General features: G+C 41.6%; 1 protein-coding gene across 1 annotated transcript; it reads right to left on the bottom strand.

The window, feature by feature from the left end:
* Window positions 1-566: 566 nt before the first annotated feature.
* fetub (fetuin B) lies at window positions 567-6562 on the bottom strand. Its single transcript, XM_024422371.2, has 7 exons — window positions 6283-6562; window positions 5648-5761; window positions 3830-3917; window positions 3223-3389; window positions 2926-3039; window positions 2641-2727; window positions 567-1793 (listed from the first exon to the last, which is right to left on the bottom strand). The coding sequence occupies exons 1-7, from the start codon at window positions 6484-6486 to the stop codon at window positions 1062-1064; spliced, it is 1506 nt and encodes a 501-aa protein (XP_024278139.1). The 5' UTR covers window positions 6487-6562; the 3' UTR covers window positions 567-1061.
* Between the last annotated feature and the right edge of the window lie 6598 nt (window positions 6563-13160).

The raw sequence follows: 13160 nt of genomic DNA, 5'->3' as shown, positions 1-13160 counted from the left end.
ACTCTCACTATGTTACTGTCACTATGTTACTCTCACTATGATACTGTCACTATGTTACTGTCACTATGTTACTGTCACTATGTTACTGTCACTATGTTACTGTCACTATGTTACTGTCACTATGTTACTCTCACTATGATACTGTCACTATGTTACTGTCACTCTGTTACTGTCACTATGTTACTCTCACTATGTTACTGTCACTATGTTACTGTCACTATGTTACTGTCACTATGTTACTGTCACTCTGTTACTGTCACTATGTTACTCTCACTATGATACTGTCACTATGTTACTGTCACTATGTTACTGTCACTATGTTACTGTCACTATGTTACTCTCACTATGTTACTGTCACTATGTTACTGTCACTATGTTACTCTCACTATGTTACTGTCACTATGTTACTGTCACTATGTTTTTATGAATGCGGGGTTTCATGTAGAGGTCAGGTTTATAGAAACATTTATCCTCAATACTGTTGCGTCTGGATGTGGATTCGTATTGTTAGGTATAAAGCTTGTTTTCTTTTAATCCTTTATTCTTTGACAAAAAATAGGAGTCTATTGATGCATTAGTGATGTTTATTTTATTTGTTTGAGGCTAAGAACAACACCCACCTCAAAAACTATCTTCCGTCATGGCAAAGATAGAGTATTAGAAACATACAAAACAATGCTGTCAATCCCTTAATTTCTGAGGAACACACAGTCAGGTCTCAAACATAATGCTTACAGACAGACAGAGAGAGAGAGAGGCAAAGAGAGGCAGACAGACAGAGAAAGAGAGAGAGGCAGACAGACAGAGAAAGAGAGAGAGGCAGACAGACAGACAGAGAGAGAAAGAGGCAGAAAGACAGAGAGGCAGACAGGTGAATGTGAAAATGGTTTAGAGGTAGCTAAATATCTGACATGCAGAAACCTGTCCCTGTGAATTCCAAAGAACAACATCATAACTAGCTTTGTGCTCTTGTTTGTTCTTCTTGTCAGTGTCAGTGGGTAATTAGTAGGTATTGAGAATAATCAGTTCTGTGTTTCAGCTCCATGGAGACAAGGGACTGGTTACGCAGCTGCTTTGAAGAGGGGGTCCTCAGCAAAGAGCTCCTTCACAAAGTTGTCCTCATCCTTGACCTCAGCAGGGCACTGAGCAGACACAGTGGTGGGGAAGGGCAGGATGATGGGCTGGCTCATCCCAGGGATCTTTGGGTCTTGGACCATGGGCAGAGTGGCGCCCTTCTCACCCACAGGCTGTTCGGGGAAGGAGGGCAGGATCATGGGCAGGCCCAGGGCGGGGAGGACGGTCACGGTTCCCTGGGGAGGGTGGCGGGACTCGGTCCCGTGTGGGTGCTCGTGGTGATGGTGGTGGTGCTCGTGCTCGTGCAGGTGAGCGTGCTTGTGGTCGTGATCCAAGGATAGCTCATGGTCATGCTCGTGAGTGTGGCCCTCGCCGTCGTGCTTGTAGTTGTGATGCTGGTGCGGTCCGGTGTCAGTGCTGTGGTTATGGGCCTTGGCGTGGTGGGCGTGAGCATGGTCGTGACCGTGACCGTGGTCATGAGAGTGGTCGTGACCGCCAGCAGCTCCATCGCCATGAGAGTGACCATGGGCACCATCTTTATGATCATGGGCGTCGTCGTGTTTGTGGTCTTTGGTGTGGTCGTGAGCGTGGTCGTGAGTGTGGTCGTGAGCGCCGGAGGCAGTATGGGTGTGGTCTTTGCCGTGTTTTCCAGACTGAAGGGTGTGGCTGTGGTCTGTCTCTCCTCCCAACAAGTGAGCTGCCTTCTCCTTCTTTGACTTCTGCAGGACAACAACCAACCAGGGGATTAGACACAGCATCATCAATCAATCAATCAATCAATCAATACACATGATCAGTAACCTCATTAGTAATTTAACACTGAAAGATATAAACCCAGATGAAGACCTAATAACTGAAATGGTGGTTTGAACCATTAAACACACTGTGGAGCATAAAATAACACTGTGGAGCATAAAATAACACTGTGGAGCATAAAATAACACTGTGGAGCATAAAATAACACTGTGGAGCATAAAATAACACTGTGGAGCATAAAATAACACTGTGGAGCATAACATAACACTGTGGAGCAAACAAGAAGGCCAGCTACTAGAGTTTTCCTCTATGCACCTGAAACTACGTTTCAACCCTTGTTTCAAATGGAGAGTGGAGAGAGGAGAGTGGAGAGAGGAGAGTGGAGAGTGGAGAGAGGAGAGTGGAGAGTGGAGGTAGGAGAGAGGAGAGTGGAGAGAGGAGGGAGGAGAGAGGAGAGTGGAGAGAGGAGGGAGAGAGAGGAGAGTGGAGAGTGGGAGAGAGGAGAGTGGAGAGAGGAGAGTGGAGAGAGGAGAGTGGAGAGAGGAGAGTGGAGAGAGGAGAGAGGAGAGTGGAGAGTGGAGTGGAGAGTGGAGAGAGGAGAGTGGAGAGTGGAGAGAGGAGAGTGGAGGTAGGAGAGAGAGTGGAGGAGGAGGGAGAGGAGAGTGGAGAGTGGAGAGAGGGAGTGGAGAGTGGAGAGTGGAGAGGAGAGTGGAGAGTGGAGAGAGGAGAGTGGAGGAGAGTGGAGAGAGTGAGAGGAGAGTGGAGAGTGGAGAGTGAAGAGTGGAGAGTGAAGAGTGGAGAGTGCCTGACCTCATTCTCAAAGACCTCACAGTTGACCGTGACAAACTCCTGGCCTCCCATGTCGTGAGAGTGGGAGCCCTTGCAGTGTCCTTTGTGCTGTAGAGAAGAGACAGGGAGAAATTAAAATGCTGGTTCTTACATAGTTATTACATAGTTATTACATAGTTATTACATAGTTATTACAGTTTTTACAACGTTAAACACTATCTAGGCTATAATTCAGATGTAATAATGCTGCTACTACATAGTTTATGCTGTTTGACAAAAATATCAATGGTACTGTCATTCACTTACTGCAAACTCGCAGGCCATCAGAGGACATTTGGAGGCTGCGGAAGGGTCGGTGGTGTTGGCACAAGTCGTCTCCTGGATGGTGAACTCTGCAAAGTAGAAGGTTGCCATGCCCATCTGGAATACCAAGCAACAGAGGTCAGTGAGTAACGACAACAAGATAATTACACCACAATATGAAACCTGTTCATTTGCTGCTGTGAGGTAGATTCATCGTTTTGTTGAATTGTAATGTTGTGTTGTGGTGTTGGTTTTGTATTATGCTATAGTGGAATGTGTTGTGTAGTGTTGTGTTCTGACCGATGTCCGCGCACGGGTGATGTTGAGGATGGCGAAGTGATTGGCCAAGCCGCTGTCCTTGTTGAACTTCTCCATGGACAGGGTGGCCGTCTTCAGGATCTCCGGGTGGTCCTTGGGTATGGCAGAAGGACAGTCCGGGCACTGCTTAGCCACTTTCGCCGCAGCCGCTGGGACAGGACATACAAATAGGTACACTGTTTACAAAGGCACTTTCATTGGTCAAACATGTAGCATGGTTCAAATCCCCGAGCTGACAAGGTACAAATCTGTCGTTCTGCCCCTGAACAGGCAGTTAACCCACTGTTCCTAGGCCGTCATTGAAAATAAGAATTTGTTCTTAACCGACTTGCCTAGTTAAATAAAGGTTAAATTAAAAAAAAAAAAATTAGCAGACGCTTTGAAACGCAGGCATTTATATTTGACATGTATTCAGTATATGTAAAACTCCGATGTATCGGGCACCACGCTCCCACAGAGTCATCAGAACCACATGACAAACCACGTGACATCACCCAACTACTACACGGTGGATGGATGCAATGTGCTGTTGTTTAGTGGGAAGCGCTGTAATGAATGCTTTGGAGAGGACCAAGCCGTGGACTGTTACCTGGTCTGACCACACAGTTGTAGTTGTACAGACGAACCACTCTATGGACTCTGTTCATGTAGATAACAGCCTTGCATTGACCGTAGACCTGTGAGTAAATACGTACAAGACAACAAAAAAAACGGATTAAACAACGAGGGCCGATTTTGATCCAAGGCCCTGGCTAAAGTCAATATTCAGACATACAGTAATCCTACAGACATTATGTTTGTCTGTGTGTGTGTGTGTGTGTGTGTGTGTGTGTGTGTGTGTGTGTGTGTGTGTGTGTGTGTGTTTGGTGTGTGTGTTTGGTGTGCGTGTGTGTGTGTGTGTGTTTGTGTGTGTGTGTTTGTGTGTGTGTGTTTGGTGTGTGTGTGTGTGTTTGGTGTGTGTGTGTGTGTTTGGTGTGTGTGTTTGGTGTGTGTGTTTGGTGTGCGTGTGTGTGTGTGTGTTTGGTGTGTGTGTGTTTGGTGTGCATGTGTGTGTTTGGTGTGCATGTGTGTGTTTGTGTGTGTGTGTGTGTTTGGTGTGTGTGTGTTTGGTGTGCATGTGTGTGTTTGTGTGTGTGTGTGTGTTTGGTGTGTGTGTTTGTGTGTGTGTGTGTGTTTGGTGTGTGTGTTTGGTGTGCGTGTGTGTGTGTGTGTGTTTGGTGTGTGTGTGTTTGGTGTGCATGTGTGTGTTTGGTGTGCATGTGTGTGTTTGGTGTGTGTGTGTGTGTTTGGTGTGCATGTGTGTGTTTGGTGTGCATGTGTGTGTTTGGTGTGCATGTGTGTGTTTGGTGTGTGTGTGTGTGTTTGTGTGTGTGTGTGTGTTTGGTGTGCATGTGTGTGTTTGGTGTGCATGTGTGTGTTTGGTGTGCATGTGTGTGTTTGTGTGTGTGTGTGTGTTTTGTATATGTGTGTGTGTGTTTGGTGTGTGTGTGTGTGTTTGGTGTGTGTGTGTGTGTGTTTTGTATATGTGTGTGTGTGTTTGGTGTGTGTGTGTGTGTGTGTTTTGTATATGTGTGTGTGTGTGTGTTTGGTGTGTGTGTGTGTGTTTGGTGTGTGTGTGTGTGTTTGGTGTGTGTGTGTGTTTTGTATATGTGTGTGTGTGTGTTTGGTGTGTGTGTGTGTGTTCGGTGTGTGTGTGTGTGTTTGGTGTGTGTGTGTGTTTTGTATATGTGTGTGTGTGTGTTTGGTCCAAGGTCCAAGGTGTGTGTGTTTGTGTGTGTGTGTGTTTTGTATATGTGTGTGTGTGTGTTTGTGTGTGTGTGTGTGTTTGGTGTGTGTGTGTGTTTTGTATATGTGTGTGTGTGTGTTTGTGTGTGTGTGTGTGTTTGGTGTGTGTGTGTGTTTTGTATATGTGTGTGTGTGTGTGTGTTCGGTGTGTGTGTGTGTGTTTGGTGTGTGTGTGTGTTTTGTATATGTGTGTGTGTGTGTTTGGTCCAAGGTCCAAGGTGTGTGTGTTTGGTGTGTGTGTGTGTTTTGTATATGTGTGTGTGTGTGTTTGGTGTGTGTGTGTGTGTTTGTGTGTGTGTGTGTTTTGTATATGTGTGTGTGTGTGTTTGTGTGTGTGTGTGTGTTTGGTGTGTGTGTGTGTTTTGTATATGTGTGTGTGTGTGTTTGGTGTGTGTGTGTGTGTTTTGTATATGTGTGTGTTTTGTATATGTGTGTGTTTTGTATATGTGTGTGTTTTGTATATGTGTGTGTTTTGTATATGTGTGTGTTTTGTATATGTGTGTGTTTTGTATATGTGTGTGTTTTGTATATGTGTGTGTTTGGTGTGTGTGTGTGTTTTGTATATGTGTGTGTGTGTGTTTGGTGTGTGTGTGTGTTTTGTATATGTGTGTCGGGTTCTTACCGGTGTGTTTTCAGCCTTGGGGACCTCACAGTCCTTTGCGTTTTTCTTGCTGACCACGTGGCAGTCAGTCTCCAACACATCCATGGTCAGGTAGAACACAACCCCTGTTTCCCCCTGAAACAGAGACAGAAATACAGACCAATCAGCACACTGGAGTCAACATTCATTCCCATGTGGCTGGTACTGAAAAACAAAGACAAGGGGATTGAAAGAATAATTCTGTTTTTTGTGTGGTTTTTTTACATCTACAATCGTCTTTGAATTCACCATCTATAACTTCAAATTCTAGTCAAATCCCCCTGCTCTTAGAAAAGGCCTTGCTGACAATGTATGAATCTGTCTCATCTGTCTTAACGGTAATATCACTTTTTCACTACCTATAAAACAGAGAATATCTCAGACGACATTGTATTTTATGATACTTTTTAGAACTCAATTTCTGTTGTCTCCATTTAAACACGGCGTGAAAATCTGATAAACGGACAACGTATTGGAGCTCATTGAATTTACAAACAGAGTATGTTACAGGACTCTTCTTTAGGACAGTAGCTAAATCATTTCCCCCTCTTTTTAACTTAGCGTAGGTCCACGCATTGTAGAGTTACAGTGAAAAAAATAGAAGCAACAGAACTCACATGCTCCATCTGGTTGACGTTACTGAGGCGGTGGAGACCGAACACGTAGCCCTCTGTGCGGTCCTTGTTGATCTTGTCGAGGGCCTGTCCTGCTGCTCCCAGGGCCACGGCGTCCTGGCACGACCCGGGCTTCATGCTGGCTTCCAGGGGGGCGGCATGAGCATACACACACGCCAGCAACAACAAGGCACACTGCTTCATCATGATGGAGGACCGATGGGCCGCTGGCTGTCTCACACACGCTGAACGGGCTGGTGAGGTGAGGTGAGGAGAGATGGTTCAGTAGGGCTGCTATATATACAGCTCCATGTACCCCCTCCACCCCCACACACACCCTCCCTCTTCACAACACTGTTCTGGGTCCCACCCCGACCCAGGTAAACATGACCCCTAACCCCCCACGATGCCCCTCTGTGATCCTATCAAGGAATGTGGTCCCTATCAGTCCCATAGGGCCCCTATCAGTCCCATTGTAATCTACCCAGAAACTCGCAGCCCTGTCAGAAGCTATAGGTAACAGTGACCAGGAATGTCTTATCATGCTCTTTTAAGTGTTAAGTATCAAAAAAACATGAACAGATTTTTGGTTTCACCAGCAGGAATGTCCTTGGAATTGTCCCTTTTCAGGGTGTTACTCAGTTTTGGGATAGCTACTCTGACCAAGCTACCAATTACAGTACTTCATACTTGGAAGAAGATCAGCTACACTATAGCTACCCTATAGCTAAAAAAATATTATTTACTTAACTAAAGTTACTTTGAAAAAGTAGTTCACTACATCCTTCCCTTTCCCAAACTACTTAGTGAAAAATGATCCCCGTAGAAATCTTGTCGTGATGTGTGTTTTGTCCTATATTTTCATTTAATTTATTTGTATTTTTAATGCCAGCCCCCATCCCCGCAGGAGGCCTTTTGGTAGGCCGCCATTGTAAATAAGAATTTGTTCTTAACTGACTTAGTTAAATAAAGGTGAAATAAAGGTTAAATTAATAAATCAATTTTTTTTAAAGCTACGACCTTTGTCTTTCACTGGGAATAGTTTATTTATGTAGGAGTAAAAAACACTTTCCAACCCATATGATCTATTACATAATATAGTATAATAAACAATATACAAATATGACGTTGTCACAGTGAATTCATGACATGTGAATGAATAAGCCTATATATATATATATATATATATATATATATATATATATATATATATATATATATATATATATATATATATATATATATAAATATATATATAAAGTCTATATATAGTTACATTCAGCTTTAGGAGCATCTTCCCACACAGACCTTATGTGGGGCTACATTAAACCAGCTAAACCAGCATTAAACCAGCTAAACCAGCATTAAACCAGCTAAACCAGCATTAAACCAGCATTAAACCAGCTAAACTTAAACCAGCATTAAACCAGCATTAAACCAGCTAAACCAGCATTAAACCAGCTAAACCAGCATTAAACCAGCATTAAACCAGCTAAACCAGCATTAAACCAGCTAAACCAGCATTAAACCAGCTAAACCAGCATTAAACCAGCTAAACCAGCATTAAACCAGCATTAAACCAGCTAAACCAGCATTAAACCAGCTAAACCAGCATTAAACCAGCATTAAACCAGCTAAACCAGCATTAAACCAGCATTAAACCAGCTAAACCAGCATTAAACCAGCTAAACCAGCATTAAACCAGCTAAACCAGCATTAAACCAGCTAAACCAGCATTAAACCAGCTAAACCAGCATTAAACCAGCTAAACCAGCATTAAACCAGCATTAAACCAGCTAAACCAGCATTAAACCAGCTAAACCAGCATTAAACCAGCTAAACCAGCATTAAACCAGCATTAAACCAGCTAAACCAGCATTAAACCAGCTAAACCAGCATTAAACCAGCTAAACCAGCATTAAACCAGCATTAAACCAGCTAAACCAGCATTAAACCAGCTAAACCAGCATTAAACCAGCTAAACCAGCATTAAACCAGCTAAACCAGCATTAAACCAGCATTAAACCAGCTAAACCAGCATTAAACCAGCTAAACCAGCATTAAACCAGCTAAACCAGCATTAAACCAGCTAAACCAGCATTAAACCAGCATTAAACCAGCTAAACCAGCATTAAACCAGCTAAACCAGCATTAAACCAGCATTAAACCAGCTAAACCAGCATTAAACCAGCATTAAACCAGCTAAACCAGCATTAAACCAGCTAAACCAGCATTAAACCAGCTAAACCAGCATTAAACCAGCTAAACCAGCATTAAACCAGCTAAACCAGCATTAAACCAGCTAAACCAGCATTAAACCAGCATTAAACCAGCTAAACCAGCATTAAACCAGCTAAACCTGCATTAAACCAGCTAAACCAGCATTAAACCAGCATTAAACCAGCTAAACCAGCATTAAACCAGCTAAACCAGCATTAAACCAGCTAAACCAGCATTAAACCAGCATTAAACCAGCTAAACCAGCATTAAACCAGCTAAACCAGCATTAAACCAGCTAAACCAGCATTAAACCAGCTAAACCAGCATTAAACCAGCATTAAACCAGCTAAACCAGCATTAAACCAGCTAAACCAGCATTAAACCAGCTAAACCAGCATTAAACCAGCTAAACCAGCATTAAACCAGCATTAAACCAGCTAAACCAGCATTAAACCAGCTAAACCAGCATTAAACCAGCTAAACCAGCATTAAACCAGCATTAAACCAGCTAAACCAGCATTAAACCAGCTAAACCAGCATTAAACCAGCTAAACCAGCATTAAACCAGCATTAAACCAGCATTAAACCAGCTAAACCAGCATTAAACTAGCTAAACCAGCATTAAACCAGCTTTAGTCCCCAAATTACATTCAGATACTCTACTATTAAATGCTGTACTTAAACATAAGAGAAGATAAACTAAATAGTCTGTGTTGTGGTCCTCCCATTTCACTTTCACTGTTGGGCCACATACCCAATGCCATACTCGATGCAGAGATATGAGCACAACTCAAACCCTGTGCAGATTTCATGTGGCTGGCAAAATTCTGGCGCATATTCACAAAAGAAATTGACCGGATCACTCTTGTCAAGAAGTAGTACCTGGTTAAATAAAGGTGAAGTAAAAAATAAAAAATAAAAGATCAACGTTGGTCACCGCCTTTCCAAGTGTGTTGCAACGACATGTTGACTGCGTGACCTTTACAAAAATCACGTGATTAATGGTCATGAAATTTCGACTGCAGTCGGACCGGACATTTCTGCTGTTGCTCCTTGCCAACTGAAAAGTCGGAACCAAAGCATTGTGGGAGACAACCTTCTTCAGTTTGTTTTGGAAGCAAAAGGCACTACACATGCTCATAAATGGTTGATGTCACCACCTATAATTGGTTATTAACTTATTAACAATGCATGTTTACTGTTTTGGGTGGATGATTATTCAGAGCTTACTATACATCTGTATCCTTACAATCTAATTACATAGTCCTACATGTGATCCAAATGTATAACATAAAGAAATCAAATATCCTACTTGCGACAATATAGCTAATGTATTTATTTAGATGTAACGATGTACACTACTATACCAACCCATTGGTGGTGTTATTGTATTGTCCGGCACCACATACAAACGACTGTAATCCAAAAGGGTTTTTAATCTAAACCTTTTTTTTTTTCACCTGAGAATGATCTCAATGAATTTGTTCCACACACTGTTATAGCCTGTAATGTATCTAGTCTGTAATATTGTTGTCACCAAACACATTCTAATGTGTCGATTTGTTTATTAAGTGTGAATCAAATGCAACATATTGTATGCTAGTTACTGTAGGGATTTATACACTGGCAATTTTAGAGGCTTTATCTGTGTCTGGGAAACCGGCCCTTAATGAGCAAGTACCCCAGACGGTGGGGCTGCAGGTAGCCTAGTGGTTAGAGTGTTGGGACTAGTAACCGTAAGGTTGCTGGATCAAACTCCCTAGTTTAACCCACTGTTACCCGGTAGGCTGTCATTGTAAATAAGTCAGTTAACTTGCCCAGTTACTTATAAAAATAAAATAAACCAGTTGTGGGGGTCAATAGCAAGTGCATATTACTGCTTGGCATGTTGTTTACCCAGTAATTTATGTGAACTGATGTAGTCTAATCCTGTTCATATTGTTTACCCAGTAATTTATGTGAACTGATGTAGTCTAATCCTGTTCATATTGTTTACCCAGTAACTGATGTCGTCTAATCCTGTTCATATTGTTTACCCAGTAACTGATGTCGTCTAATCCTGTTCATATTGTTTACCCAGTAACTGATGTCGTCTAATCCTGTTCATATTGTTTACCCAGTAATTTATGTGAATTGATGTAGTCTAATCCTGTTGATATTGTTTACCCAGGATGTGAATTGATGTAGTCTAATCCTTTTCTGTACAGTGAGTGTTGTGTCCTTCATGTGATTGATTCACATTCATTTACATGCTTAATGTCAATAGCAACATAAAGGTTGAGAATTTAAGCAATATACTGCAGACTCTAGTGATGTTAACATGCAATCAATAACCATACAGTAAGAATCTTTGTGGCCTCCATTTAATCACATCTGGTAAAATTCCATGTTGTACAATCACAAATAATGAGTAAGGTACAAGGGCATGAGGTAATGACAAACAACAGAGCATATCCTATATGCTGCAAAAAAAAACAACCGTATTCTCATTCGAGTAGCCTATGCACTCATTACCTGGTTATATTTTGAGAAAATACCATACAAGTCTTGTGAATGCTAGAAAGAGCTTGGGCTGGTCTCGAATTTCGTCGGACCGTGTTCAGCTTCGTGTTGGAGAAGTGGAATTTTGATAGCATTCATTTAATCGGCAAAAACAAAGGTGAATGACATGTCTAATACCATTGTCGTGTTTCTTAGAAACAGCAGAAGTTGTCCGACTTTCGCCGCAGGTGCACATGTACCTTCCTCAACTTTACTCATGGACTTCTGCCTACAGTCGGCTACTTTCGGCTTAGCACTCAAACGGGCCCATAGTCATTTCTGTGTCAAGAGAAGGTTTTACCAGCAAGGGACACTCTTCACTGGGCTGTGTTATACGTCACCAGGGTGAGGGTTTCAAAGTGCAAGTGGACTGTCCGATGCGCGTCCACTTTTATCTGATAACTCTCTGCCTGGGACCTCAATCATATCTCTTTAACCGTCATCACTATGGTGGGTTTATACTTTAATATTAGTATATCATTTTGCTTTATTTTTTTAACGATAGCTGGCTATCAGGTGGCTGGACCAGTTTTCCCAAAAATCAACGATACGTAACGTGAAGATTTGCTTGCGAGCCAACCAACAACGTTAATGAATGCTGCCATCAAGCCAATCTACTACATTTAGGCTACAGAATGAAGTATATTAAACAGATCACGACTAGATTTAATCTGATTTCACTGAGATTGGTTTAGTCTACGTGCAACAATAGCTGTATACTGTTAATCACTGAAATCTGTTATTTGCTTTTTAGATTAACAAAATCAGATTAACTGAGCCTTTCCCCCTCCTTTTTCAGTGACTGATCATGTGAACTGCTGATTGTATTATAAATGTTTCACAGTCAGCTAGGATATTTCATTTTTACTGTTGTTCTAAGCAAACTAAAAGTTGATGAAACGCTTCTAGAACATTTATTTGGTATCAGCGTTGTTGACTTCATTTAAAAAAAAAAACTGTTAATCTGGTGGATTTTGTAGGTCCTTGGTTTTATTTATTTGTTCGAGGGCCTATCCATGAGGCCAACTTTACCATATTATCCTGGAGGTCCATTTACACACCCAGTCTCATTGTACAGTCCCTTACTTTGCAGAATGAGATCTCTTAACTCAACCTGGTCTCAGAGCATGTTGTATCTGAGACACTCCATTTAGTATGATATGTATGGTATGTATTATTTTGTGGCTCTCCATCACCCATTTCATAAGATATGTCACAAATTACAATTCGTATTATATGTTACAAATGTCCAAAACGTACAATATGTTACTAATTTGCAAAATGTTTGATATGTACGAATTCTAGCTAGGTGGCTAACAATAGCTAGATCTCTAACTTTGGCTAGGCTAGGGGTTAGGGTTATAGTTAGGGTTAAGTGTAACAGTTAGGTTAAATGGTTAAGGTTAGGGGAAGGGTTAGCTAACATTATAAGTAGTTGAAAAGTTGTTAAGTAGCTAAAAATGTTAACGTTGTCGTTGATGACATTCGACCTTGCTATCAGCCCACCCACGTTCGCGTTATCAGCCCACCCATCCGTTTCGTTTTTGCCTTAAGTAACCCTCATTCTTACGTAACCAAACCAAATATAACTTATAACTAAATTGAAATTCTCGTACAGAAACATAAGAAATGCTTAGAGACCATGTTGCTCAACTTTAAACAATGCGAAATTCAAATACAAAATAATTTGTTTAGCTTCTTTCTCTTCTGTGGCTGCATGAAATAGTAAACAACGTGAATTCAGTGATGACACTTGTTTACTTCAAATCAAATTTTATTTGTCACATACACATGGTTAGCAGATGCGAGTGTAGCGAAATGCTTGTGCTTCTAGGTTCCGACCATGCAGTAATATGTAACAAGTAATTTAACAATTTCACAACAACTACCTTGTACACACAAGTGTAAAGGAATGAATGAGAATATGTACATATAAATATATGGATGAGCGATGGCCGTGCAGCATAGGCAAGATGCAGTAGATGGTATAGAGTACAGTATATACATATGAGATGAGTAATGTGGGGTATGTAAACATGATATAAAGTGACATTGTTTAAAGTGGCTAGTGATACATTTATTACATCCAATTTTTAATGATTAAAGTGACTAGAGATACA

This window comes from Oncorhynchus tshawytscha, linkage group LG05 (assembly GCF_018296145.1).
Source record: "Oncorhynchus tshawytscha isolate Ot180627B linkage group LG05, Otsh_v2.0, whole genome shotgun sequence".
In the NCBI taxonomy this organism is placed as follows: domain Eukaryota; kingdom Metazoa; phylum Chordata; class Actinopteri; order Salmoniformes; family Salmonidae; genus Oncorhynchus; species Oncorhynchus tshawytscha.
This window is presented reverse-complemented; position numbering and strand designations above follow the sequence as displayed.

What these genes read in the sequence shown, in the direction of transcription:
- fetub (XM_024422371.2), bottom strand. Translation starts at nt 6,486, where the DNA reads ATGATGAAGCAGTGTGCCTTGTTGTTGCTGGCGTGTGTGTATGCTCAT. An exon ending in ACGTCAACCAGATGGAGCAT is followed by an intron (nt 5,762 to 6,282) that starts GTGAGTTCTGTT and finishes TCTCTGTTTCAG; the next exon opens with GGGGAAACAGGGGTTGTGTT. An exon ending in TGATGGCCTGCGAGTTTGCA is followed by an intron (nt 2,728 to 2,925) that starts GTAAGTGAATGA and finishes TCTTCTCTACAG; the next exon opens with CACAAAGGACACTGCAAGGG.